General features: G+C 40.2%; 2 protein-coding genes across 4 annotated transcripts; one reads left to right on the top strand and one right to left on the bottom strand.

Moving 5' to 3' along the window:
- Nucleotides 1-52: 52 nt before the first annotated feature.
- On the top strand, nucleotides 53-24,208 carry ddhd1b (DDHD domain containing 1b). 3 transcript variants are annotated; one of them, XM_079645929.1, is made up of 14 exons: nucleotides 53-547; nucleotides 698-1,308; nucleotides 5,606-5,782; nucleotides 6,510-6,638; nucleotides 7,174-7,321; nucleotides 7,415-7,569; nucleotides 8,573-8,679; nucleotides 10,990-11,246; nucleotides 13,119-13,191; nucleotides 13,831-13,980; nucleotides 14,156-14,220; nucleotides 14,357-14,535; nucleotides 16,169-16,426; nucleotides 18,061-24,208. In XM_079645929.1, exons 2-14 carry the CDS (start codon nucleotides 714-716, stop codon nucleotides 18,243-18,245), a joined length of 2,478 nt encoding a protein of 825 aa, XP_079502055.1. In that variant the 5' UTR covers nucleotides 53-547; nucleotides 698-713; the 3' UTR covers nucleotides 18,246-24,208. The 3 variants fall into 3 exon arrangements, with proteins under 3 accessions (XP_079502055.1, XP_079502053.1, XP_079502054.1); XM_079645927.1 differs by having other exon boundaries at nucleotides 53-1,308; XM_079645928.1 differs by having other exon boundaries at nucleotides 53-1,308; nucleotides 7,415-7,524.
- LOC307016693 (uncharacterized protein) lies at nucleotides 1,566-5,144 on the bottom strand. The gene is made up of 3 exons (XM_079645930.1): nucleotides 4,142-5,144; nucleotides 3,438-3,741; nucleotides 1,566-3,309 (listed from the first exon to the last, which is right to left on the bottom strand). Exons 2-3 carry the CDS (start codon nucleotides 3,738-3,740, stop codon nucleotides 2,566-2,568), a joined length of 1,047 nt encoding a protein of 348 aa, XP_079502056.1. The 5' UTR covers nucleotide 3,741; nucleotides 4,142-5,144; the 3' UTR covers nucleotides 1,566-2,565.
- Nucleotides 24,209-27,756: the final 3,548 nt, after the last annotated feature.

Below are 27,756 nucleotides of genomic sequence, written 5' to 3' on the forward strand. Positions count from 1 at the left end.
TGAGCTTTTTCTCAAATCATATTTAAAATAAAATATTTTTTTTCTGCCGACTCATGCAGGACCTTTAATTTGAAATATGGTTGGTTTCGCCTTTACATTGCACAATAAACAATGGTAAAAGCCAGTGGTTGAAATAACTACGTATATTTATTCAAGAACTGTTCTAAAGTACACATTTGAGCTACTTGGAATACATTATTTTTCTTTTAAATGTACATTTCTTTTCTTTTTCTGAAATTAGCAGTGGAGTTTATTTTGAAGGTTTGAAAAGGAAGCTTGGTGTGTCTTCATTAATTTGACGTCATGGAGCGACTGAGATTTCCATCCTAGCTAGTAGTACCGTTATTATTCCAGCAGTTTTCACCCAAATGCGAACGAGCAGTGTAGACAGTGAGGAAAGAAGGTGATAGATGTTCAAATCGTCTGGGCAAATATGTTAAACCTGAAGCGGTAATGGTAAAGATGTGGTCGGGATCAGAACGGTTCATCATACAGATGTTACCAGATGGGGAGAAGGGAATCGTTAATCTGGTGTAATAGTCTGACGGTAGGGACATTTTTATGACGCTATTTCCATGTATTCTAGCCAAAGTATGAGCAATATGAAGGATACACCGACTATCCGTCAACAGAGCTCGGAGAATAACTCCGTCAGCAGTAGTGAATGGGATATGGCAAATGATGTGTTTGTGACCAGCTACGACGACACTCTGATGGGAGAAGGTGTTGCTGCCGGGGAAGGGGATCCGGAGCAGCCCGGTCTGGACCGACACCTGCCGCTGCTGTCCCCGGATGGCCTGATGCTGGGCCTGGCCGGGGAACAGTACTCGGGCTCATCGTATCTGGACCCAAACTACACGGAAAGTGACGGGAATGTGACAACCAAAAAGCGCATACGGTCCAACAGCTCCCGGCACCGCGGAGAGGTGGTGACGGAGCTGGGACCGGAGGAGATCCGCTGGTTCTACAAAGAGGACAAGCGGACGTGGAAACCATTCGTCGGACACGACTCTTTAAAAATTGAGATTGTCTATCGGAGGTTCAGTGAACAGAACCCAGACAAGGTCAAACGCCCCACGGAACCACCCGAGGCCGAGGGGAAGGAGGCAACCCAGGCAGAGAGCGGGGCGGTAGACGGGGTCCGGGCGGAGCCGCCCGTGCTGGGCGGCGGAGGTCAGCGGCTCTCCGGGTCAGACGAGATGAGGGACCCGGACGACATCCTCATCGGCGTGGAGGCAGTGTGTGTCAGAGGGGGGCTCTATGAAGTGGATATCAAGGAGAAGGAATGTTACCCTGTTTACTGGAACCGTAAGTTGTTCAAATGCACTAACACCATTGAATTACTGCTACTAGTCTGTAGGGTACTGTACTGTCTGTACTGTCTGTACTGTAGGGGAGACCAGGGATAGTTGCAACACTTTTGGGGCTTTTCCCCAATAAGTAAAAAACCATTTACAATTGGCCATTTTGCTATATTATGCATTATCAATCAGCTACTGAAACAATGTCTTTAAAATGTTTTTATGGAATAATTACAGGTTGGAAAATGTATTTTTAAAAAAAAACTCAACTGTTACAACTGTCCTTGTGTACAGGGACAGTTGTAACCCATGCAGGCACAGTTGTAACATCTTAATAACGGTTACCCTTTTTCACACTATATGACAACAAATAGGGAAAGCTGTCAAATTCTAAGGCAACAAGATTTTAATGGGATTTCAAACATCCTCCAACAAACAATGAACAATGAACAGAACTTGAACAGAACTTAAAACAGAACACCAGAATTAATCAGATTCACAGTTGTGGCAGGTGTAAAAGGCAATTCCATCTGTGCAGTCCTTGTGTGCCCAGGCTTTACAGGAGCAACATTGCAGCCAGATCTCCTTGGACCTGGAGTAGCTCTCCAGGCACACAATGCAGTATTGGGCCTCATCTTCATCAGATGAGGCCTGCATCTTCTGCTTCTTGTTGGGTTTGGTTTTTTGGCCGAAATTGATTTTTGTCTTTGCTTTAGACTTCTTTGCTTTAGATCTTTTTTTCTCAGCCTCGAGCTGATCTTTCATCGGACTGTCTTTGAGGACAGCGGTTTCTCTTCTTTTTCTCCCCTTTGTGGTCTGCTTCCTTGGTCCAGCTTTTGGATGTGGACGGATGGACAAGGGTGAGAAAGGCGTTGCAGAGGATGATGTCCCAGGCTCCACATATGGCCTGACAGGGGAGGGGGCTGCGAGTAGAGGAGAGGAGGCTGTGAGTGGAGGAGAGGAAGCTGCGAGTGGAGGAGAGGAGGCTGCGAGTGTAGGAGAGGAGGCTGCGAGTGGAGGAGAGGATGCCACAGTTGGTGTTGGAGCTGCATTGGTAGAAGGTTCTGGTGGTGGGCGGTCTGTGACTTGGGATGGAGCAAAGTCGATGTCATTGAAAATGTCTCTATTAAAAGGCTAAATTCCAGTGCACGCGAACCCCGCCTGGATATTTGATGGCGTTGCAGCCAGAGGAAGGGCACTCTTCACAATGCCAGGCAGATCGTAAATGGTCATTGTGGTTCCTGGATGAGTCTTCATCCAATTGTCACAGCGGCTGTTGATGTGCCTCTTCAGTGGCCCATATACAGTGCGATCTAAGGGCTGTAGTTTGTGAGAACAGTGGGGAGGAAAAGAGAGGAGGATGATCCCATTGCTCCTGCAAAAAATTAATCCCCTCCACAGAAAGGTGGGAGGAATGATTGTCCAGAATCAGCAGCACCTTTGACTCCTGTGAGCTCTTGGTATGGCTCTGGAAGTGCTTGAGGAAGACCAAAAAGTCTTCCTCTTGCATCCACCCAGACCCATTTGCTGTGCCAATACAGCCAGGAGGGCCATTGCTGGTGAAGAAGGGATGAAACTTCTTCCGGGGGAATATCATCATTGGGGGGATGGAATTCCCCAATGCATTTACAGCACATGCAAGTGTGACGAGAGTGCCTCGCTCTGCAGATGTCACACTACCGACTTGTTTCTTCCCTTTTCTGGCAACAATCTTCCCAGGGTTTTGGACAGTTGTCACTACGGTATCGTCCATATTCCAAATGTCCTGTGTGACAAACTCATGCTTCGTCAGGACTGCAGACAGGTTGTCAAAAAACTTTTTCACATTTGTTCGGTTGAAGCTTGTAGCCCGTGAGAGACTGGTAGCCTGAGGTCTGCGTATGGAGAGGGTAGGTTGCCGCTTCAAAAACGTTGTGAGCCAGTCAGCTCCGGCCATCTCTTTCTCTGCCCAGGTTTGAGGGAAGTTGCAGTTGTAGTTCTTTGCCAATTCATAGGCAAACTTCCGCACCTAAAATGAATATACATTGGAAAATATTTCACTTGTCTGTTCACTATAGGCCTCAATATATTTGATCACTTACTTTTCTTTTGTTCAGTAGCCTATAGATAGCCTATTCTACCTTAATTATGACCTACCTCCTTTGAGCTGAGACCATAATATAGATCAGCTGCTTCCATCAGGTAGTCTCTCAATAGCATCTCCTGCTCTGTTGAGAACACCTTCTTTGGAGTCCAGTAGCCTACTCTTGGGGGTGTGTGTGATCCCTGACTCTCCAACCTCAGCCTCTTCTTATGGAACCGGTACAGGGTGACATGGCATATATCCAGGGCCTTTGCCACTTCCCTGATCGATTTGCCCTCCTGAACTTCACCTGAGGCCACCTGCAGCAGAGCAAGTGGCACTCCCCTGTCGGTCTTCCTCTGTCTGATACTTGGCATACTGTAAACACACACACACACACACACACACACACACACTTTATGCCTACTGTACAGTATTTAATTTGGTTTATTTTTACAGGGACAATGCACACCAATCAATGCTTGAATGAACAATTGATCATTCAAGCAAATGAGCCATCATTGTAAATGTGCCATGTTACAACCGTCCCCTTACAACCGTCCCAGAACAGCCAGTCTTGCTTCACCCCCTGTGAACCTGCCTGATTGCTAGCTTGACCCATATTTAGCTAGCTATATTTGTAGCTTACAAAACAGTGATTCTAATAATACTAGTTTGGATTCCTAGACATTTTGAACTCAAGACAGTATCCAAAAAATACATCATATCATTTTAGTTAATATTTGACCTCAGAAACACACTTTTGCTGATAACTTACGTGAGATATTCAAACGTGGCTCCTTTTTATTTCGGCGATCTTACCATCTAACTGCGCATGTGCAGAGTGAGTGTCATCACTCTCGCTTGTTTATGATTGGAGATATTGAGGGTGTTGCAACCAACCCGTGTTTCAACTGTACCCGGTCTCCCCTACTGTCTGTACTGCACAGTCTGTACTGTAGGCTGCTGTCAGAGGTGGAGGAATACTCAGGTCTTGTACTTCAGTAAAAGTAGAAGTACCAGAAGGAATACTCTTTTACTAGGAAAATCATGTTTTGTAATTGTTATTCAAGTAAAGTATAAAAGTATTGCCATTCTTAATATACTGTAAAGAACAAAAAGTAAAAGTAGCCTACTCATTATGCAGATTGGCCCATGTATGTTTTGATTATAATTAATGCATTCGTTTATAAAGCTGGGTGAATGAAGGTGGAACTAATTTTAATTACTTTATTTACTGCAGGGTAATGCGCATGTGCTGTTAGTACAACTGGTAAATACTGTAACTGTTAAATACAATCTATTAAAACGATTTCATCCACTATTTCTGCCATGAATAAAACCTCTATTCATAATTGTTAAAATAAGACAATGAGTCAATTCACCAGTTACTTGTTAGTATCAGTTAAATGTGCTAATAGGCCATATTCTTTATAATGATAAAAAACACAGAACATTTCTTACATTAGACAATGTGCAGCCATTTATTTTTTGAAACGCTTCTGCTTCAACGACTTAAAGATTACATTGATTAGGTATTGCGATTACTTTTTTTGCTGAATTTATAAAAATATCAGTCCTAAACTTAAAATACAAATATGATTGCAACTCTTGTTCACTATTTATCTATTGGAAATAAGAACATTTTGTGTTTTCTGGCACACAGCCAAACTTTCTTGTTTCTGCTGCTACTGTTACTATTTAAACAGTCAAACTACTGATACCATTGAAAGTAACAGTTGTTGTGACAGTGGAACAGTCTAAAGTTACAGTATCCTCCCAGTGCACTTAAAAAACTGAAACGTTGAGTTTAATTAAATGTATTAGGTCCACAGATTTCACATAACTGTATTAGGTAAGTTGAAAGCAATAATATTAAGTTGAACCAAATATTGTATTTAATAACTTAACTACATAATATTATTGTTTAAACTAACCTAATACAGTTATGTGAAATCTGTTGACAAAGAGACATTTAATTAAAGTCAACGTTTCAGTTTTTCCATACCGTTCTCCTTGATTTATTGTCTTTTACAGTTTTTCAATGCCAAAGATAATAATTCACTGATTTTCCCTTTCCCTAACCCTAACTATACCCCATGTCGTATCTGTGTCTCATTCATTTAACATCTCTTTAATCCCATAAAGTATCTGTTTTCTGTACTTTGATAAAGATATGGAATTAGAGCAAGCCTATAGGCTAAAACAACCAGTGAAGTCAACATGATGTGGTGTCCCTCAGAGCAAGACCGCATCCCTGTGATGAGGGGGCAGTGGTTCATCGACGGGACGTGGCTTCCCCTGGAGGAGGACGAGAGTGACCCCATCGAGATCGAGTACCTGGCCCGTTTCCGAGGGCAACAGATGAGGGACACCTACGAGATGGAGGTGGTGGACACCACAGTGGACAGCAAGGATGGTGAGGAAGACGTAGAAATATATGTGTGTGTGTGTGTGTGTGTGTGTGTGTGTGTGTGTGTGTGTGTGTGTGTGTGTGTGTGTGTGTTTGTGTGTGTTTGTGTGTGCGTGTGTGTGTGTGTGTGTGTGTGTGTGTGTGTGTGTGTGTGTGTGTGTGTGTGTGTGTGTGTGTGTGTGTGTGTGTGTGTGTGTGTGTGGAGATAAATGTGCACAGAAGCTACAGGTGTTGGGAAAATGGTCGGGATTCAGAACTAGGACACAAAACCAGTCAGGTGATGTTATTCCAGCTTTACCAATAAGAGAAGAGAAGACAAGGGTGTGTGAGGTCTGTTTGTAAATTGATGGGTTGGGAGGGTTACTTTAAAAATGTAATCCATTACAAGAACTATTACTTGTCCATAAATGTAATCAGTAATCTGAGTATTTTATATAGAAAAGAAAGATATTTGATATGAAAACATTTGGAGTACTAGTTTCCTGCTACTAATCTATTTAATTTTTTAATATATAATAGTCATCTGATTACTTATTTTTTTAATGTTAATGTTTTCGAATACTTATTTTTGTATCCTGATTATGAATCCTCGTTACATGTACTCCGTTATTCCTCCAGCCTGATTGTCACACATACCCATACACACACTCTACACACCCACATGGGGAACGGTAAATTAATTATGCTGGATAAAGTGTGTCACTTGCTGTTAATTACTGTGACTGTCACCCAGCCATCCACAGCCGGAAACTGAGCCGGAGTCACGTGGACTGGCACAGCGTGGAGGAGGTGTATCTGTACAGCGACGCCACCACCTCCAAGATCGCTCGCAGTGTCACACAGAAACTGGGCTTCTCTAAAGGTAAGTGTGTGAGCGGTGTGTCCTATATGGGGTCAGATTAGTGTCAAAATAAATAATTGCACACAGAAGGATTTACAAATGTAATTCTGGATTTATAAATAAATGTCTATCTACAAAAGTAATCTTCAATCCACACACAAATACTGTTTCGTTTTGTATAAATGTAATTCAAAATCCATATACAAAAAATTAGGCAAGTTTACGCATTAATTAATTCAAGGCAACAATTATTTTATCGTGCATTAACATCATCAAGAGAGACAATGTTTGTAACTTAGGCGAACTGACCCTTAAAAACCAATGAACACATTAATTAAAGCGTGACTACAATTTGTAGGTTACAGAACTGATTTAGATATAGGCTGTAGCTCAGACCCTGGGGACCTGGCTTCAGACTCCTGCAGGGGCCGAGTATGGACTGTGGACTGGGTTATGGTCCCTAAAGAGGTGCTAGACATCAACCCAAATCAAACGCAGGCACATTGCTGTGGAGAAACATCACTTCAGTTAATAATGTGCCCTCTTATGTCTTCAGCCTCCAGCAGCGGGACACGTCTCCATCGGGGATACGTGGAAGAGGCGGCCCCTGAGGACACCCCACCCGAAACCACCCACATCGTCTTCGTGGTGCATGGCATTGGCCAGAAAATGGACCAGGGTCGTATCATCAGGAACACCAGCATGTGAGAGATCAAACACATTCACATTGGAAGCACAGATAATTGAAAAGCGATTCAGAATGAATCTTGAAGTGACTGTTTTGTCTTGGCGTGCAGGATGAGAGACGCTGCCAGGAAGATGGAGGAGAAGCACTTCTCAGATCGCACCACAGAGCATGTAGAGTTCCTTCCTGTGGAGTGGAGGTCAAAGCTGGCTCTGGATGGAGGTACCCTGCACCTCGACTCACCACATCCAATACAAAAACAGTCTGGTTCAGAGTTTGCTCCGCCTTACATGTTTAAAATGACAGGAAAAAGCCTTGTTACTTTTATTTATTTAACCTTTATTTAACCAGATAAAAGCATTGAGATACAATCTCATTTTCAATGCTGACCTGGCCAAGAAGGCAGCAACGTTACACATAAGACAAACATATAAGACTTTGTCTAAATTCAATAGTTACACTATTGAATTCAGAACTGAGACTTATTCACAATTCAATTATTACTACCAATGCCAATAGACCATGTGGCATAGTAAAAATGTCAATATGGCATATAAAATAATTTGTTTTACACACTCTATTTGATGTCAGGAAACACACAGAGAATGGTTATTGCTGATGGCTGGGCATAAACAGGGAGAAGCCATGAAAGCTGAGAGGAAACAATCTGACTAAAGTAAACTCAAGGGAATTTATAAAAATTTAATTATGCAGTGTGAAAGGGAACGCACAAGACATTCCCCCAACAGTGGGGATACAAAGTCGTATTGACCTGATTGGAACTCGAAACAGGTAATTTGGATTATTAAATATCAAAGGGGGTTTATCCTTTTAGGGGCATGATCAAACAAATCTTTGGTTAGATTATTATATATTTAGGTTGTTTTGTTGCCTTTGGATATCCCTAACTGGGTTAGTACATCACCAAAAAACATACAAATATGTATCCTCTAGGGATCACAAATATCCAATTTCAAAGAAATGTTGTTTCTTTGTGATATCTGTTGAAAAAGCCAACATTCTGACTGTTATACGGATTCAAATGTCACTATTAAATGTCAATTCCAGATGTCATAGTCAGTAGTTATCATGATTTAGACTAAAAGGTTGGACAGAACAACATGTATTTTTGAATTGGTAAAACATTAAAATGTATGTTTTTAAACACTAAGAATAACATTGTTTTCAATAGAATATGAAACAGTATTACACATGTGGTCTTTGTGATTGTCCTCCAGTTGGGTTTGATGTATTTGTCTTCTCCCTGCAGACAGGGTGGACTCCATCACCCCAGACAAAGTGCGGGGCCTCAGAGACATGCTGAACAGTAGCGCCATGGACATCATGTACTACACCAGCCCGCTGTACAGAGACGAGGTGAGACGGACACTACAGCTCTCCTGTTCCCTGCCTCATTCTGTCCCCCCTCAGCTGTGGTGCTGCACTTTGTTACTATGCTGGCAGTTCAGGAACTAAGTTCACTGAGCCCTCATTAACTACATCCTGGTTAAACTGATTTAATCCAGCTCTAAATTATGGTCTACAGTACTTCCTGACTGTGAAAGAATACATGAATCGCCAAGACCCTTAGGCCTCAATCAAATATATTCATATGTTATTGACACATAGCAAGGAATGCAGGAATGAGTCCTAAACCTCTGTTGTTAAAACAAGCTTTAAGGGGCTCCATTATTCTCATTTTCAGGTTCATATTAGTATTTTGTGAATCCATGTCTCCATGCTTTAATGTTCAACAAGCTCTTTATTTTTCTCATACTGCCTGTGCTGCAGCACCTCTTTTTACCCTCTGTCTGAAAGCAGAGCCCAGTCTACTCTGATTGGTTAGCTGGCCAGCTCTGTTGGTATTGGTCAACAGCTAAGAGATGTCCCGCCCCTTAGCCTATCTTACAATAGAGGTTTCTCAATACTCAAATTTCCCCTCCTCGACTCCTATCCTCGACTCCTCTCCTCGAGACTTGGTGCCGCCCAAAGGAGATGCGAGCGGAGGACTGAGGAGGGGAACAGAGGAGAGAGGAGTGTAAGCAGCAGGGGGTAGAGAAATGAGAACTCCTCTCCTCTGAGCGGTCATTTTAAAGAGACGTCCATTAATGATGACAGGAGGCACAGCAGCACTCTGATGGACAGATGTGTTCATGACGACTTATATATTTTCTTTTAATTCATTGACAGTGCGGTATAATGAGACAATAACAGGCTACAGATGCGGACATATACACACACACACACACACACACACACACACACACACACACACACACACACACACACACACACACACACACACACACACAGACACACACACACACACACACACACACACACACATATTTATATAAATATATAGGCTAGAATTTCAGAATCAAACAAGTATGAGAGCATACTCTCATAATAACGTAACACAATTAGAGACTGGATATATCCCCCCCCCCTCTCTCTGGTCGCTGAAATGGGGAATTGAAATTACGGTCCAAAAGTTGTACAAGTATTAAAAGTAAGCATAGGACACAAAACCAACTGAGACCCGTCTGTCCGCCGCATCTGCGCACTGTACAACACACACACACTGTACCACACACACCTACACACTGTACCACACACACCTACTGCTCCTAAAGCATAATCAGGCTACAGCCGTTGTGTATTTTATTATGTGAATCACTAAATGGTCTTAGAAAAATGTTGACTCTTTGTTTGTAGATATCTACTAAACTACAGCATACAAATACAGAAAGTAATGTAGGCCTGTTATACTGAGTGATATATATTGTGTACACACTGCTCTGCTTTCTGCACAGACCTCACAGCTGTTCTCACTGTAAACATCACGTCGCGATGAAAGCAGTTACTAAAATAATATCCAGGGGATGCATGCAGAGCTGTCATTGGCTGAGATAAGTCCGGCCGTGCGTCACGCCTCCACCGTTCCCGGACATGCATCCGTGGAGGAGCCGTGGAGGATGCATCAGTGTCTCCTCGGTTAGAGCTCCTCAAGAGAGCCTCCTCGATGCTCGATGCTCGGTCCTCGATGTGCATTTAGAGAAATGAGATGTCCTTCAAAATGGCGCGCTGAAATTAATTTCCGGGTCACTACCGGAGGACCAACAAAGGGATTTTAGCCTTTGCAGACCATTTACATGCAGAAAAATATATATAACAAACTACAGGAGAGGGAAACCCCCCAAAAGCAGAATAGGCCCCCCTTGAGATTTTCCCGTTTTGTTCTACGACATAAAATACATCAATAATTACCCAACTCATGAATGTCAAGCTTCTTTGTATCATAAAAATGGAGGTTGCCAACAAGTGACCAAATTGAAGAATAAACGTCATCACGCGGAACATTAGCCGCCTTTAGCTTAGTGGTAGTGAAGCAATACGTTAGCTTTTCTACTTCAGGCAACTGCATTTGCTCTTCAAAAATGATAAAAGGGGTGTTAATATGATTTTCCTGCTGGAAAAAAAGTGTAAGTACGATAAACATGTGTTTTCTACAGGTCTTAGATTCTGCAGTTTTCAAAAATCCAATGGAAGAATCCCATAGATTTTTTTCAGGGGATCCCTTGAGCCTTAACTTTGGGAAGCCTTCAACAATACGTCATCACTGCACCGCTCTATGTCTTTGAATGCCTCTCAAACGTGTGTGTTGTTGTGTGTCTGTGTGTGTAGATCACCAGAGGTTTGACTCTGGAGCTGAATCGTCTGTACTCGCTCTTCTGCACGCGAAATCCGGACTTTGAGAAAAACGGGAAAGTGTCGATAGTGTCCCACTCGCTGGGCTGCGTCATCACTTTCGACATCATGACAGGCTGGGACCCCGTGCGCTTTCATCATCAAGAAGTGCCAGACCCGGAGGAGGCCAAGGCCCGCTGGCCCAATGGTGAGGAGCGCCACCTTCAGGAGCAGTTGAGACTCACACGCCTCAGGTACTGCACCGCTCATTCATCTCCAACAACGAGGAAGTTGATTCCACATTTACACGGCCAAAACTGAATCGTTGACTTGAATTAAATGTATTATGTCAACAGATTTCACATAACTGTATAAGGTTAGTTCTAAGCAATAATATTAAGTTTAAATACAAATATTATGTTTAACTTAATATTATTGCCTTGAACTAAACTAATACAGTTATGAGAAATCTCTTGACATAATACACTTAATTAAAATCAACATTTCAGTTTCTTCAGTGTACAAAAATACATCATCACTGCCACACCCTAAATATGAAGACACTGAATGCTAAATGTTTACTTCAGTAAGAAGGTACAGGAAACTTTAGAATGTGTATTCCATATATATATAATAGGTAAACATGTAGATCAATCCTTTGATAATCCCATTTCTAGTGTTGGGAAGTTGTTTTTCCTACTTCGGTGTGCTCATTAGCTTTAAGACATTATGTGGATCAATAAAGACACTGCAAAGAAGATGCCCTAGCACAGGGGTATTCAACTAAAATTCAACAAGGTCCAGTTAGAGAAAATCTCCCCATGCAAAGTTCCGGAACATCAAAATGTCTAACTTGCTTTATGAATTAGTGTGATATATATTGAAGTAGCCTGTAGCTTTATCGACGTCTGCATGTAATCAACAACTGACTGCCAATCAAATAAAGAAAGTACAATAAAAAAAAAACAATATTTATTGTCAATTAACATTGAACTATACAGATATACAGTAAAATACTGTGGATATGTGTAATGTTCCTCTCGGGCTGCATTTAAAAATAAAATAGAGAAAATAAATAAAATAGCTTTTGAAAAGATGTGCATCTTAAAAGTGCTTAATTTTAGATAAATAAAATAAAGTGTAGCAGCAGCTTGAGTTTCTCTTTTTCTTTGTTAAACGTTTCACATCATGACTTAACAGTTTCAGACGATTATAGAACAATATCAGTCTTTACACATCATAACAATTGAACAGTTTTAAAGTTGATCTTTCTTTCCCTCTTATATTGCAGTCCCTCACTCACTTTTTTTTGTTCAGTGCAAGAATTGAGCTCGAGCTTGTCCTGCCAGGAGTTTAAATCTGGGCTGAAATGGTGTCAGGGCCATTCTCATACACACATGCAGGTGCTCATTGGTTAGCCTCGGTTAGCCTGCCCTGGAACGATATTTAGTTTTAGTTTTGATCCTGGTGGACTGATCATATTGGGCTCTGAGACTACTTATATATTGTGACCTCAGTTCTGACTTGAGAGGGAATGTTTGGTCAAACACTTTGTGTTTTGTCTCATAGTGGCATTTTGGCACTTTTAATGAGCACCACGGTCTCTGAACAAATGAGACACACTGGTTCTGTGCTCCCAGTGGGCAGGATGAACATGAATGAGTCCGTCCACTCAGGGTTAAAAGCTCTGTTCTCACTGTCCACTTTCCTCTTCTTGGAGAGCGCCATGTGTACTTATGTGTCTCTCCCTGCATGCCGCTAACACGCCTGTTCACTCTCCTCTCCGCTTCTCTCCCTGTATCGCTAGTTATTCTCTTCACTCACTTTCCTCTCCGCTTCTCTCTGCCGCTCTCTCATCTCTTCTTCTGTGTTTCTCTCCCTGTATCGCTCACTCGTCTCTTTCGCCCCCTGTCGGCAGCGGTTAAAATAGAATCGCCCTGTCAAAATTTAAATCCCCTATTAATGTGTTGATTATAGGTCCGGGTCCGTATAGGTCGGCGTCTGGGTCCGGATCCGGACCGCGGTCCGCCTGTTACTGAACTATGCCCTAGCATAACGATTTAGGAAGATTAGCCTCTTTACATTCATTAATCCCTGCACACTAATCTCTGCGTCTATTATCCCAGGTTGAGAGACTTAGAGGATCAGTTCCAGGGTCTGCGGACTTCCTCTTCTGCTGTGCCAGAGTTGAAATTCAAGGTAAATACTTTAAGTACATTGATTTGTGGACTCCTGTTACATGTTTGTATGGATTTCTGCGTGCATCAAAAACACATTCAGGTATCTTACTTTGTTATGCATTTTTATTTCCACTATAAACAATTGCTGCTATTATACAACTACTTTGTGTGAAATTAAAAACAGTTTTATGGAGAGATAACAAAATAAATGTTTTGAATCCTTCTATATGCATTATTGGCGCTTATCTGACTCCATACAACCTCTGATTCATTCTGCTCTGAAAAACTGAAATGTTGACTATAATTCAATGTATTAAGTTAACATATTTCACTTAATTGTATTAGGTTAGTTTGAAAGCAATAATATCATTTAAATAAAAAATATTAAGTTTGATTTCATATTATTGCTTTCAACTAATCTAATACAGTTATGTGACATGTGTTGACATAATACATTTAATTTAAATGTTTTAGCGTGCAACCCCTCAAATTCAAACTAATAACGTACTAGTTATTAAAATACGTTTTGGTAAGTGAGCATTAACATAGTGGCCCAGTACAGCTACAGTGCTATGTAACTGGTCAATGAGCTGAGAGCCTTACATGAGTCTCTTGATCTCTTGTTGAATTCTGCTGTTCTGTGTTCTCTGTGTTGCAGGTAGAAAACTTCTTCTGCATGGGCTCTCCTCTGGCAGTGTTCTTGGCTCTGCGGGGGATCCGGCCTGGAAACAGCTGTGTGCAGGACCACATTCTCCCCACATCCATCTGCAAACGCCTCTTCAACATATTCCATCCCACAGACCCCGTGGTGACTTTTATGATCAGCAGACATTTATTGATGAGTACTGGCTAACAATTGCTGGTGTTGCTATAAGATTACATACAAAAATCCATGTAAACTAAATAACAAACAGGCAGTTATATTCAGATACAATGTTGAAACCCTGCTCTAACATTTGTATGTGTTTGTTTGTTTGTTTCAGGCATATAGATTGGAGCCTCTCATCTTAAAGCACTACAGTAACATTGCACCTGTTCAAATCCACTGGTAAGACAAGTTGTTATTTATAATAGATGCTGGTTATTAATGAATCCCCCTGTACATTTAAAAAAAAAAAATCTACTAAAATGTAGCCTACTGTCTTCAGTGCTTGCCTCCTTCTCTTGATGTGGTCACAACACAGGTACAACACCACCAGCCCGACCCGGTACGATCAGGTCCGGCCCACGCTGCTGAACCCCCCCAAGGAGACGGCCTCAGTGTCCGACTCAGAGAGCATCCCCAGCCCCTGCACCTCCCCCCCGCAGGTCCGACGGCACTACGGAGAGTCCATCACCAGCCTAGGCAAGGCCAGCATCATGGGTAAGCACCAGTGTTAGGGGTAAGGCGCTACAAAGTAACACGTTACAGTAATCAGATTACATTTGTCTGTAATTTAACGTGTTACTGTTGATAACAGCAGTAACTACATGACAGTTAGTAAGCACAAAACTATCTAATTACTTGCGTTACTTTAAAGTCTTAAACTATCTGCATAACGGGATGACAGAAAAATAAATAAAACGTCCCTTTTCTCTCGCGCTACACTCGCAAAAATATCAGAGTCTCAAGCAGAGATAAACAGGTTTGTTGCAGCGTGGAGGAAATGTATCCCGTCTCCACGGTGGAAACTAGCCAACAAATAATGTGAAATAAGCACTAATTAAGATCCATGTAAATTATGAAAAAGCCATATTACATTTTGCCGAAGTCCACAAAATTTGGGCTTTTACTGACAATGTCTTTCTCAAGCTTTTCTCTTATTCCCTTTGCAATTCCATATCCTTGTGGAAGGCCCTGCATGCCTGGGAAGCACTCACTGTCTGCCTGATCTGTGCTGAGAGGAACTGGAGCTGCTTGCACTGCTGATATTGTAGCAAGGCAAGCAGTTGACAGTAGGCAGGGGCTCAACAGATCAATAGAAGCAATTAACTCTGGTCTCTGTTACTTTCCTTTATGCATCAGAAGAAAGCGGGACTAAAGGCACATAAACAGCTAACATTTGATATTATTCAGTAAATATGTGTTTTTTCATTAATAGTAGGTATGTGTCCACTTTATTGAGCTCCTTTTTCACATAATAGACATATACAGTATGTAAGAGCATTTCGAAGTCAGAAAAAACACTTAATTCATGAGAACTATTCTGTGTCATACATTTTCTAACCTTATATTCGTTTTGTTAAAACCAAACAATATTATTTCGTTTTTATTACCAAAAATATGATTTTGACGGTGTCATTTGTCAAACCTGAGGCAATCTAAAGGACCTGCCACAGAAATCTAGTGGCGTAAAAGTATGCCAAAATTGTACATAAGTACAATACTTGAATAAATATACTTTTTTTTTTTATTCTACCAATGCAAAAAGAGTACAGGTTATGACACACATGATGCAGTTTAGCTTCCCAACAGGACAGCATTATTGAATCAGATACAATGTATATAAGTCCAGTACAAGCCATAAAAATCTGCTATCTTTTTGACAGTCTGATACCCACTGGAGTATTCGGTCAAATACTGACTGGGTCTCTATAGGAATAATCCCCCCACCAATAAATATGTCACTTGTAAACTTCCCAAACTTTCTTGTGTTGTGAAAATGGCAGTTGCTTACAAATGGCTAAATGAGACTACTCAACGTCATCAAGCATGAGCCACTGTTAGCTTAGCTGTAGTGATGAGTAGCCATGTGACAATGATTTAGCTCCTTTGTAGCCTAACAATAGCATTTTACTACTAGTGGATGCATATTTTGTTAAAAAAACATATTGGTGTTAATATGTAAAGATTATCTTGCTGAACAAAACGTGTAAGTATCAAAAACGTTTTTTTACCACAGATTTATTTTTGAAAAATCACACCACAATAATACGTTCCCGGATCAAATTACAGAAATATGTCTTCACTGCGCCACTTTATTTATAACTCAATTAGTGAATGATATGCCCCTCAGGTGCTGCCAGTATTGGAAAGGGAATCGGAGGAATCCTGTTTTCCCGCTTTTCCCGTTCCAGTGGCCAGGTGGGCGGAGTGGAGGAGGAGCCATTAGATCCTGAGGGCGGAGCCTCTGAGGTTGAAACAGTGGCATCAGGAGAGGAAGGAGTAACTGTAGCAGAAACCGAGGAGAAGGACAAAGAAATCAAGGAGGAGAGGACAGAGGTGGAGCCCGTCATGTCCCAGTCCATCTCAGCGGTCATGGACAGCACCTCGTGTGAGTACAAACCGACCTGCATCTAAGTACATTTACTCAAGTATTGTACTAAAGCAAAACATTGAGGTACTTGTACTTTTACTCCACTACATTTTGTAGGCAAATGTTGTACTTTTTACTCCACAAAATGTTGTACATCTTTAGATACTAGTTACTTTAAAGATGTAGGTTCTTGATATAACATTTAAATCAACACATTATTATAGGTTATTATACTTTTAGCTACATAGTTATAGATGAAGTTATTAAAATACTCCATGTTTACCAAGTGCAACATCGCCGTGATGAACACATTTACTACAATTATTTAAAAGATTTGGTGCTCAAAAGATAAATTTTGCATAACAAGTACTTTCACTTTTGGTACTTACTTACTTAATACTTTTGTACTTTTACTTAAGTATGATTTTGAATACAGGAAGTTTACTTCTTACTGAATATTTTTCCACTTTTCGTAAGTAAATAATGTAGTACTTCTTCCAGCTTTTGCCTGCTGCTGTATATGACAGCCCAAGTCAATTAACCATAAAATGTATTCTGTTTCCTGTAGTCATTTCTCAAGCTCGTTGCCATTCATTTTTTTTTATTTGCATACATAAGAAATAAAACGATATCCTCCTTGCTGACAAAAGTGCAAAAAGAAGATTAAGATAAGATGTACTTTATTGATCCCAAATTGGGAATGTTTTGCATTGCAGCAGCATAAAAAACAAAACAAGTTTTTATCAGAAGCTTCAATCGCTACAACTGAAACCATATACAAACCACACACAAAGTGACCAGAACACTGCAAGAGCATCTTTCAGTACATTTTGACAAGTGGTGTATGTCAAAGGGGGAATATAGCACTAATGAGGGGTTCAGTAAGGGGGTCGGATGTCAGTGGGGGTGCACAGTGTGTTGGTGACCCTGACTGCCTGTGGTTGAGAGCTAATTAGCGCTCTGATGGGTTTGCCACATCTGCTGCCAAGACTGCAGGAGGGAGCAGACTGTGGTAACAGTGGTGGGGGTCCATGATGATGATGGAGGCTCTGTGAACATAGTGTTGATGGTAAATCTCCAGCAGGAACAAGAGGGGGGCACCATCGATCTTGTGAGGTGTCTTTACTCTCCTGTTTAGCTGGTGCTTTCAGTAAGCAACCCATGTAGCGTAGCTATAGGTCAGAATTCTTTCAATGGTGCCCCTTTGGGAGTTGGCGAGGACTGGCGTGGGGAGACTTGCCCTTTAAAGTCTCCTGAGGAGTTGTTGGGCCTTTTTATCAATGGCTAAACAGTTGGTGGTGGAGTTCAAGTTATCAGTATGGTGTGCTGCCAGGAACTCGATATAACTGACTCTCTTCACAGCAACACAATCAATATTCACTATTCAAATTAAGCGTCAATATTATCAAAGTTTATGCTCCTGTAGAGGCAACTTTACTGAATATCATCTGTTATTTGTCTAACCCTGAACATATCAGTCATACTGTAAATTATAAATGTCAGTATTATTAAGAGTTGAGAAAAATACAGACTTACTATGGTGACAATGAGACAATGAGACAATACTGCTGAAGTCCCCCAGGTTCCAGATAACCACTAAAGAACATTTCTTTGTGAAGCTGGATACTAATCTGTCTTCTCCTCTGTTTTAGTGGAACTGGAGAGGCGCATCGACTTCGAGCTGAGGGAGGGCTTGGTGGAGAGCCGCTATTGGTCGGCAGTGACCTCACACACAGCCTATTGGTGCTCTTATGACGTGGCACTGTTCCTACTCACCTTCATGTACAGACCACAGGAGCCTGTGGAGCCTGCAGAGGACAGCCCAGAGACCTCGTAGCATGCAAACTGACACATGGAGCCATAACGGGTGGGGTCACTTCCCTTTGTATTCACCCCTTTTGAATATAGACTGAAAGCCCAAAATTACGTCTCTACATCTTAAGTTTTCAAAATTCTAAATCAGAATTCTCAGCTTGATTTTTGTGAAATGTTACCGTATAAATAACAAATTATTTAATATATTGTAGGATTTGGAAATGTGAGAATTTGGAAGACTTATTATGTTTACATGTAATGTCATCGAACAAGTAGTTGATTTGACTGGAAAGGGGTTTGTAAAACAAGACTTAGTCTAAAGCCCTGCTTGCGGTTCAACACTACAGATTTGCCTTTTTTTTTTACAGCTCTAGATTTAATTTAATATTGGCTGTAAGATGAAAACTTTATAACATTTTATTTGTATTTACATTTGCCATACATTATCCAACAGCAATTTAATTCGCTTTTTTTTTAGTGGCATTACTTGACTTCCATATAAGCTAGCAATGCCATCTAAACTGACAGAACCTCAATGTGACCTTTGCTACGGACTGAGCTACTCTCCTGTTTCCTGCTCAACAACAGCTGCTTCCTGGGCAGAGCACCCTGCAGTGCCAGTGACCAATCATATTTACTCGCCCAATCACAAAGCTCTGTCGCTCCTTCACTGTGAATGTGATGCTGAACCTGTAGCCATAGAAAGCCCCAGTGCTTGATCCAGGTCAACGCTGTGCTCCTGTGAAAAGTGTTTTTTTAAAATCTCATGCTTCAGATGAGAACAAAACACACACAATGCACTACATGGACAAGGCTTTCTAAAACCTGAATACTTCGCAGACAATCAAAAAAGGTCAGCATTTAATGATTTTGACCACTAGAGGGCAGAGACTTCAAAACAGACTCCTTCGCAGAGCCAGTGTGAGAGCAGCACGTTAGCATAGCATCAGTAGCTTCAGAGCTTCTCTGTGTCTTACCTGGCCATGGTCTAAACAGGATGCATTCCAGCACAGTGTTGATTGTAGTTCCTCTGCATTTTGGCAGTGCTCAGCACACAATCACTGTACAAAACACATAGGCTCTGTTTTTCAACGTGCAATGCTAAGCTAAAAAGTTGCTACCTTCAGGATGGCTCCATTTATATGCACTCATGTAACCAGGTTGTATTCGGTTTTTTGTTTTCTTTACAATATAGATTTCTTACATGCTAGATTTCAGACAAAAAGGTGTCAATATGAAAGGAGAAAACATTTGACATAGTTACAATGCATCTTTGTATTTCAATTCAATCTAAAGTATGATGGTAGCTAATGGAAATGAACACCAAGGGTTCTATTTTTTGTTATTGAATGTCATTCAAACACACTATCGGTAATTTGCTCTGGCTTACTGAAACGTTGTCTTTAATTACAAATTGTTATGTCAATAATTTTCATATAACCAGGGCTGCCAACATTTGAGTTCAGCTTGGAGTGAGATTTTGTTTTTTGGTGAACCGAAAAAATAAAAGTTCATGTGTACAGTGTTACAAATGTATTGAACACGTATAAACTAGGGTTTCCCATTAATGTACCGGGCGCTACAGTGGAATACGCACATACACAGTGTACCCACGACTCTTACAATGAAGGCTTGATAATCAGCTAACAGCATATACAATGGCTTATAGGTGTAAGCAGAGGTAAAGTGCTATTTTACAAGTGGGGGGAGTCCTCACCTCCTCTAGGGGGGTCCGGGGGCATGCTCCCCCGGGAAGATTTTATTTTTAAATATTGAAGTTAAATGCATCAACCTGGTGCACTTTGAGAGCAAAATTAATCTAAGGATACATCTCTCAATACCCATATGAAACAGAACTGTAAACAGATTTTCTTTTTCTTTATGGATATTTTACAAATCACTCACCTTTTAAACTGTATTCTTGTTTTACTGTCATATAGTATTTCATCACTGTTTTTCATTTATTCTCATAAATGGTGACCAAAACGTTTGAGACCCACTTGAGATAACTAGACTAAAGTTAACTATCTAAACAGAGTCCCTTACCTCACTGAGCTATAGTTATCTCTCTCAGTCTGACAGGAGAGAGCTCTCCCTCTCCTTGTTTTAGAAACAGCTTTTAATATCCGATAAGCTAACCAGATGCCAACAACAACAATGCAAATAGTGAGTTTGGTAGAAATATACTGTATAATAGTAAAGTTATTTAAGATGATGCCATAGTCATTGAAGATTTACATTATAAATATTCCCCCAAATTATTCAAAAGCATATTCTTCCAAACTCCTTGACACACATGAGACCATTGATGTGTGTAGTGAGTTTGGTAGTAATAAACTCGGATTACGGCGCGTATTGGCTTTTTTTGATCAAAATGTGATTTTAGTTCGTTGTCAACCTTACCACGGTACTTAGGAGACGTCATTTGTGTCTGAATAACGTTTTGTTCATGAGTTATTGATCCGTGAAATCAGAATCTCCCAATATCGTTCCAACTTTACTGAACTAAGCCAGAAGACCGTCTCATTTCGTAGACCACTTGGTTTGCTGTTCCTTCACTTTATTTTTATATTTATATACATTTATTTTGGACGAAAACTTAGCGTGAGGAAAGGCAAGTGTGGCGTGAGTGCGTGAGATATGGGTTAATTGCGTGACTCACGCTCAATGCGTGAGTGTTGGCAGCCCTGATATAACTATATTAGGTTAGTTGAAAGCAATAATATTAAGTTGAACCTAATATTTTCATTAGGTTTCAACGAACACAATACAGTTAGTGAAATCTGTCGACATGATACATTGAATTAAAGTCAACGTTTCAGTTTTTCAGTGTTGGCATAACTAGATATGCCAACACTGCACAATCAGCCCAAAAAGATTGTCACACCTCATATCAGTCACTACTGTATGTGAGTATCAGTTTCAATAGGAATTTTCCTACACACCCAAATTGTTTCTTTGTGTAAGCCAGTTTCTTGAGTGCATCTAAACATACTACATGACACTCTAGGTTGTGGTTCTATGAGCAGAGCAACACTACATGGAAGAAATGTAAATGTACATGATGGTTATAAGATAATTGTAGCATTGCTGCTGCATGAAGAGTCGCTTCAGGAAGGATCCCTTCATGGCATGTATGCACAGGAGGAATTACTACAGCGAAAATATCAAAACCTATCCTTATCTACTTTACTCCACTCTCGTATCATCATGTTTACATAGAACTGTTGTTTGTCAGGAATTAAGGACACACACTGATGATTAACTGATAAAAAAAAGCCTAATATTCTTGAGTGGTCAACAGAATACTTCTTTACCAGATTATGCCATAACTGTAATCTCAGTCTGTTAAACACATACCAGAGACTAAAAGACTGCACATGATTTCCTGTATTTTATTAAGAGGTATCGTACCAAAGGATCACTCATTTGTCAAACAGTTAAAATAAATATTCAAATATTGCTTGTTAATATGAATACTGTGTGACCCAGGATGGATTTCTTCTCGTTTATGTATGCATCTTTAAGCATTTGAATATTTTTTAAGGAAGTTAATACACACTTACAAACAAAGCATGGTTTGGATATGTGCCATGTACATAGATTCTCTCTCTTTTTTAGTCATGACCAGCATGTGAACCAACATTAAGATCCTGCTGATTTATGAAATGCTACAAATGGAACACTCATACCTGCCATGAATGAAGCCTACAATTGTATATTTGTACCCTTTTGTTTATTACTTTGTTGTTATTTCATGTTTACAGTGCTGTTTTTCTTTTGGATGTTCTCCTATTTTATGTTTGTGTGTGTATTGTTTACATTACCAACAATGCCCTCTGGCCTCCAACTGCACCCACAGTGAAGTCAACTCATCCAAAGTCTGTTCGAATGGTCACCTACACGAACAGAAATGCATCTCAAAAGCTTGATTTGTTATTTAACTCAACTATCTTTCCTTTGAATTATGATGCAAAAAGTATGCCTTAGCACTTCAGTTGTGGGGAATGTATTGCTAACTGGGTAGTTAGCACCCACTCGTGAGAGGCAGGTAACACTTGAAAAAAGGTTTATTGAACTTATATTAAAGCGTCACAGGAGGTTATTTCCATCCAAATGCATCTCAACCAGTCTACTACAGAATACAGAGCTATTGATCCCTTTAAAATTTCAGTTTACTACATTCACATCAGCATCAGCCTCCTTCGTCAAAAACGCAGATTTAACTTATGTACCGATGTGCATCAGGTAAAACGTTGTAAAACTCAACGTATTATCGTCAAAACTGGTTAAAATAAAAAATTGCATCAGTGAGCAAGCATAAAGATTCTCCCTGAATCCAAATAAATGCATAATGTTGCTTAAATGATAGGGATTAGGTTGAATTATGACTGAGTTATTATCTAACAGTCTGGATGTTGAGTCTCTGCTGGAGTTTGGTTGGTGGCTGATGGTGTTTTTTCCATCTGCTCCAATGTCACCCAAATGCTAAACAGGACTTTATTTATCCTTGTTTCAATGTCTATTGTAAATGTCATAGGATTTAGTGGATATCCATGTGTAGCAACTCAATCCACCATCACCTGTGCCATATGTAAGCAACCCGAACACATGCTAGAGATTCCTTGTTTTGAAGTGACATGAGTGTGTCCTCCTGAGCACCGATGTGGTGTTGCGATGCGTTCAAGCGTATGGCTGGAGGTCATTCCACATCACAAAGTTGAAAATAAATAAACATTCTCTAGATAAATGGTTGGGCAGAAAAAACTGTTGTCAAATCACATTCAGTGATGTAGAACATATCATTGCACGGCCAAGTTTATTCACCAATCAGTGACTGATTGGACAATGGACTGTTCACATTTCATGTTAAACAATTTTTGTAGTGCCATTTTCCAGTATCCAATTGTAACAGCTGAACCGTGCAATCAGGGAAGTATTGGAACATCTTCAGAGGAAGGTCAAATTCCTTTATTGACTGAAAGGTAATGAGATGTCCTGCTTTGCATTTAGGGTTACTGTCATTCTGTTGCCATGGTCACCGCGTCTCCCCTCACTGTACTGTTCCTTCTCAGATGATATGGTGCTTTACCTTGATAGACCTTTGATTTTTCTTTAAATAAAGGAGAAGTACACCTCCACCGTGCTCTCTGTTCATTCAGTTATTATCAGAACACTGAAAAAACGAATACATTTACTTTAATTAAATGTAGTATACATAATCTACATAGCTGTAGGGGAGAGTGGGGCAAGTTGAGTCATTTTTTAGTTATGTTGTCCTCTAAGCAAGGAGAAATGACACATAGTAAAATGAAAGCACACACCTAAAATTCAGGATGTCTCCTATCAATGGCAATGATAATAATTAATATTTGATCAAGGGCAGGGAAAATATTACTTCTAAAAAAAAAGTGGTCTTGTGGCTCAACTTGCCCCGGGTTAGGGGTAAGTTGATCCAGGTCAGGGGGTAAATTGAACCACTGTTCAAACCTGGGCATACCTACAACAAATCTTAAAGGTAACTTTTAACAATAAATAACAAACCAAATACAAGTTTAGTTTTTCAAATATTTTTTATATAAATTTCGATTGAATTGATTGATTTTTTTTAACATGTACATACACAGCAAATTTGAAATCTAAAATTCAACACCCATGTAGTTAATTTTAACACTATGAAAGAGTTTATATTGAAACCACCAGCAAAGTGTTAAATTAACACTTTCCAAAGTGTTGACAATATAACACTATCACAGTGTTACTATACCAACACTAAGAGTGTAAGATGTGAACACCAACACTGAACACCAACACTGATAACAACACTAACAGTGTTGGCTGCATCTTCAATTTAACACTGTTAGCCTCAACACCTCTGGGAGTTCAAAATGAACACTGATCTAGTGTCAATGTTGTGTATTGGTATTATGATGTACAACAAACTGGTGTTAAAAGTTACAATGACCAATAAATCATTCCAGATAACATATATGCCAAGTGCTTTATTTGAATAGTGGCATGTCTCTTAAGGCTGACAAATTTTCACAATGCACAAATTCTCACAATATGCAATTCAACAAATACAAAAATAACCCTCTATGGCAGTGGATGTCCGAAAAGGTTGTTTGTTGCCTGCCGTGCCAGGCAACAAACGACCTTTTTGGACCTGACACACCCATGGGGTGGAGGGATAAATACAAATTACAGCACATAGCTGTCTAAGACAACATAAAAAAGGGTGTCATTGGCACTTGCAGACATTTGCAGATCAAAAGGCTTATGAAATTGCAGTGCATCAGGTTTGATGACTGAAAGACTATCCTGCTTAACAACATTAAAGGCATGAAGATGCTCAACAAATATACTTTCCATGTCTAATACAGAAAAATGAATTTCAGCTCTCATCAGAAAAATACAAACAATCTGTCCAAACACTGGTATCTCATCCATCAAGTCTAAGCAGACAACAAGACCGGTACGATACTCAATACCTTGACATTTGACCCAAGGTGTGACACTTACTTCACTAGACAGATCAAGCTGGAAATGTTTTGAAATAATCTCACCATTTTCAAGATCAGTCAACATTTCTGTTTTAACAGGCCCAGACTCTATGCCTTTGATGGCAAGGGATTCCCAGTGATATGCAATAGCTATTTGGTGTTTCTTGGCAAGGGATTTGGTTATGTTGTTAAAGTTTTTTATGCTGGACTTAAAAAACTTGTGTTTGGCTTCATATCTCATAGTCCACACATGTACCAACGGACAAATTTGGCGAATGCATTCAGGATAGTTGATCATAAAGTGATGCTTTGGAATGAGATTCTTTAGAGGATACAGCTCTTTGAATAAACCATGATGCTCTGCTATAAGATGTTTAAAAAATATTGTCATTCCCTCAGTAATGCTGGGCGAAAAAAAAATATTGATGATATGCAACAGCAACAACAATAAATACCAGTGTCTGTGCGTGCCTTCTGGGACTACATCACCAAACATGAGTGGAATTTTCCTAATAAGACAGTGTTTGACTAGCATTGAGCCCAATTCCGTTGCCAGATTGTTCAAGGTTTATCCTTGTAGGACGGTTCTTTTTGTCCAAATAGCCCAAAGTTGAATGCATAGACTCTTTGGAGAATGACCTCACGAGAAATGAAATTGGCACCTAAATAGAAAAACAGCAGCTTGACTTCATATTGTGCTACACCTTCTAAGATGTCATGCATTATGTCAAACACAAAGTTATCAAATATGTTGAAGTATGTCAAGGTATTGAGTATGCTGTTACGTTTGATACCATAACAATGGCCTTCACCTGGGTTCTGAATGAGATGACTGTAATGTTCCTCATTTAACAGTTTTGTGCGCAAAATCAACCGCGGGTCATCCTGAGTGAACACAGTCTGAGCTGATGTTTTGTCAGTGAGACACATCCTACAATAATGGTTTGCACTGAAAGATTCCACATATCCAAGAAGGCCATTTAAGCCTAGATTGTCACCTGTAATCTGTGCAATGGTACCATAGATTGGTTGCTCAGCAAACAACACTTTCATTCCCTGTTCCAGTACTTTTATGTCCTCAACCAATGGACTAAGTATTCTGTCAATGCCATACTTTTTCCCGTACTGAAAGTGAAACAATGAAACGAGGTGGATATTCATTAGAGAAGAATTTAGGCGCGGTGGCAAGTTACGAAGAGTGAAATATAAACATCCAAGTTTATGAATGCCTTGTTTGGACCCTAATGGGTTTGCCGTTTCAAAATCGTCGTAATAAACTTGAATTTGAAGTGCATTACTGTACTTGGAATACAAAGGATGTTTTTTATAATATTGTCCATCAGAAAAGTCCTGATAAATGTCACTGTGTCTGGTGTCATGAATGTGTTGACATACTTCCTCATTCTTGAAAATAAACTCCAAGGTCTTCAAGATGGGTACATAAATGAAAGTGTCGTTGACTGGTACCTGTCCATATATTCCAGAGATTTTGTTTCTCTTTGAATCGAATCGAACACCCAAGTGCACTTCGACTGGTTCGACAACCCCCCATTTGTCACTGAAATATTTCCTCCATTTACTGTCTGTGTTAATTTCAGTGAAAGAATTATGTACATTTTTGAAAACTTCCTCAACTGCGATGCGACAGGCATTATCAGGAGGCACTACACTCAACACTTGTTCCTTCAGATTTGTGTGAACTTCATCAACATACTCTTCCATGCTTTCAACAACGGACAATATAACACTATTGGCAACACCACTGCCCTGTAATTTGGCTATAATAGATGCACACATTTCTTTCGACTGATCTTTAGAGATAGAAGATCCAGACCCACTGGCCTGCTGATTCGGCAAATCTTGATCCATGTCAGAATCACCAACATGTAAAATGTTTTCCCTGAGATTAACAGCTTGTTGGACTGGTGATGAAGGATTATTGCTTGAAACGACTCCATCCTTATCATGGTATTTCTTCAAGTGTTTTTTAAAACCTAAAAAACTTTGGAACTGCAATGAGCAGCCATCCTGAGCGCATATCAAATTAAAATGTTTTCCTGGATACAAGCCATGAACAAGCTTAAGGTGCCGAGTTAAGGATCCAGGCGTATCAAGCAATAATCTGCATATGTAACACTTATACATTACTCACAAACTTAGTTCTCAGTTCCTTGACCTTGGGGCTCTCACTGGTGGTGTCAACGTCTATGTTATAGACAGTTGTTTGCTGAAATGTGTACTTGCTTTTGAGTGCTGGATCATAGCTAGTGCCTAAGACAAAGTGAAGCTTAAAAAATTCATCAATTGCTACTAAGGAAGTGGTAGCCTCACAGGGGATGAGCTTCTTGTCGATCAGAATGAAGAAGTTGCCGACGGCCTCCTTGCTGGTCCCTGAAGCAAGAAGATATGGCTGGCTCGTGTCCATATGGCTCTGAAGGTGCTCATCCAGACTCCTACAGGACTGAAGGACAAGGCAAGCAACATTTTAATTTTACATGGCTAACTATGCGCATGTGTGTGTAATATTTGAGTGTGTTTTTAGGAATAGTTTATTTTTGCACTAGCCTAGTCCTACTTTATCATAGTGACAGCTCTCTGTAGTAGTTCTGGTGGCTAGATCTAACATTCTTAAACCTGCCACATACCTTGTGAAATACGACCAGATTTTCAATGGCCTGAGCTACACTGATATTCTGGGTTTTCCGCCTTCCCGCAGGCTGGGGTGACAGGAGGTGCAGAAGGAGGAGGATGGATGCCATATCACTATCCCACTCTGTAAGAAAAGAGAACAGTGATCAACTTCTTTTTTTTTACCCATCTGTATAATGTCCAACAGTTCATAGTGCATGTACAAGCAAAATATAAGACATGAAGTCTCACAACACAATAAAGTATGGAAAAAGTGAAGTGGCCTGAATACTTTCCAAACCCACTGTACCCTGGCATTCTCCAACTGTTTGGTCATACACTCCCTCCAGCCTCACATAGACAATTTACAATATGACATGATATGACAATGCAGTTCCTAAA

Source organism: Notothenia rossii, assembly GCF_949606895.1.
Source record: "Notothenia rossii genome assembly, chromosome: 8".
NCBI lineage: Eukaryota > Metazoa > Chordata > Actinopteri > Perciformes > Nototheniidae > Notothenia > Notothenia rossii.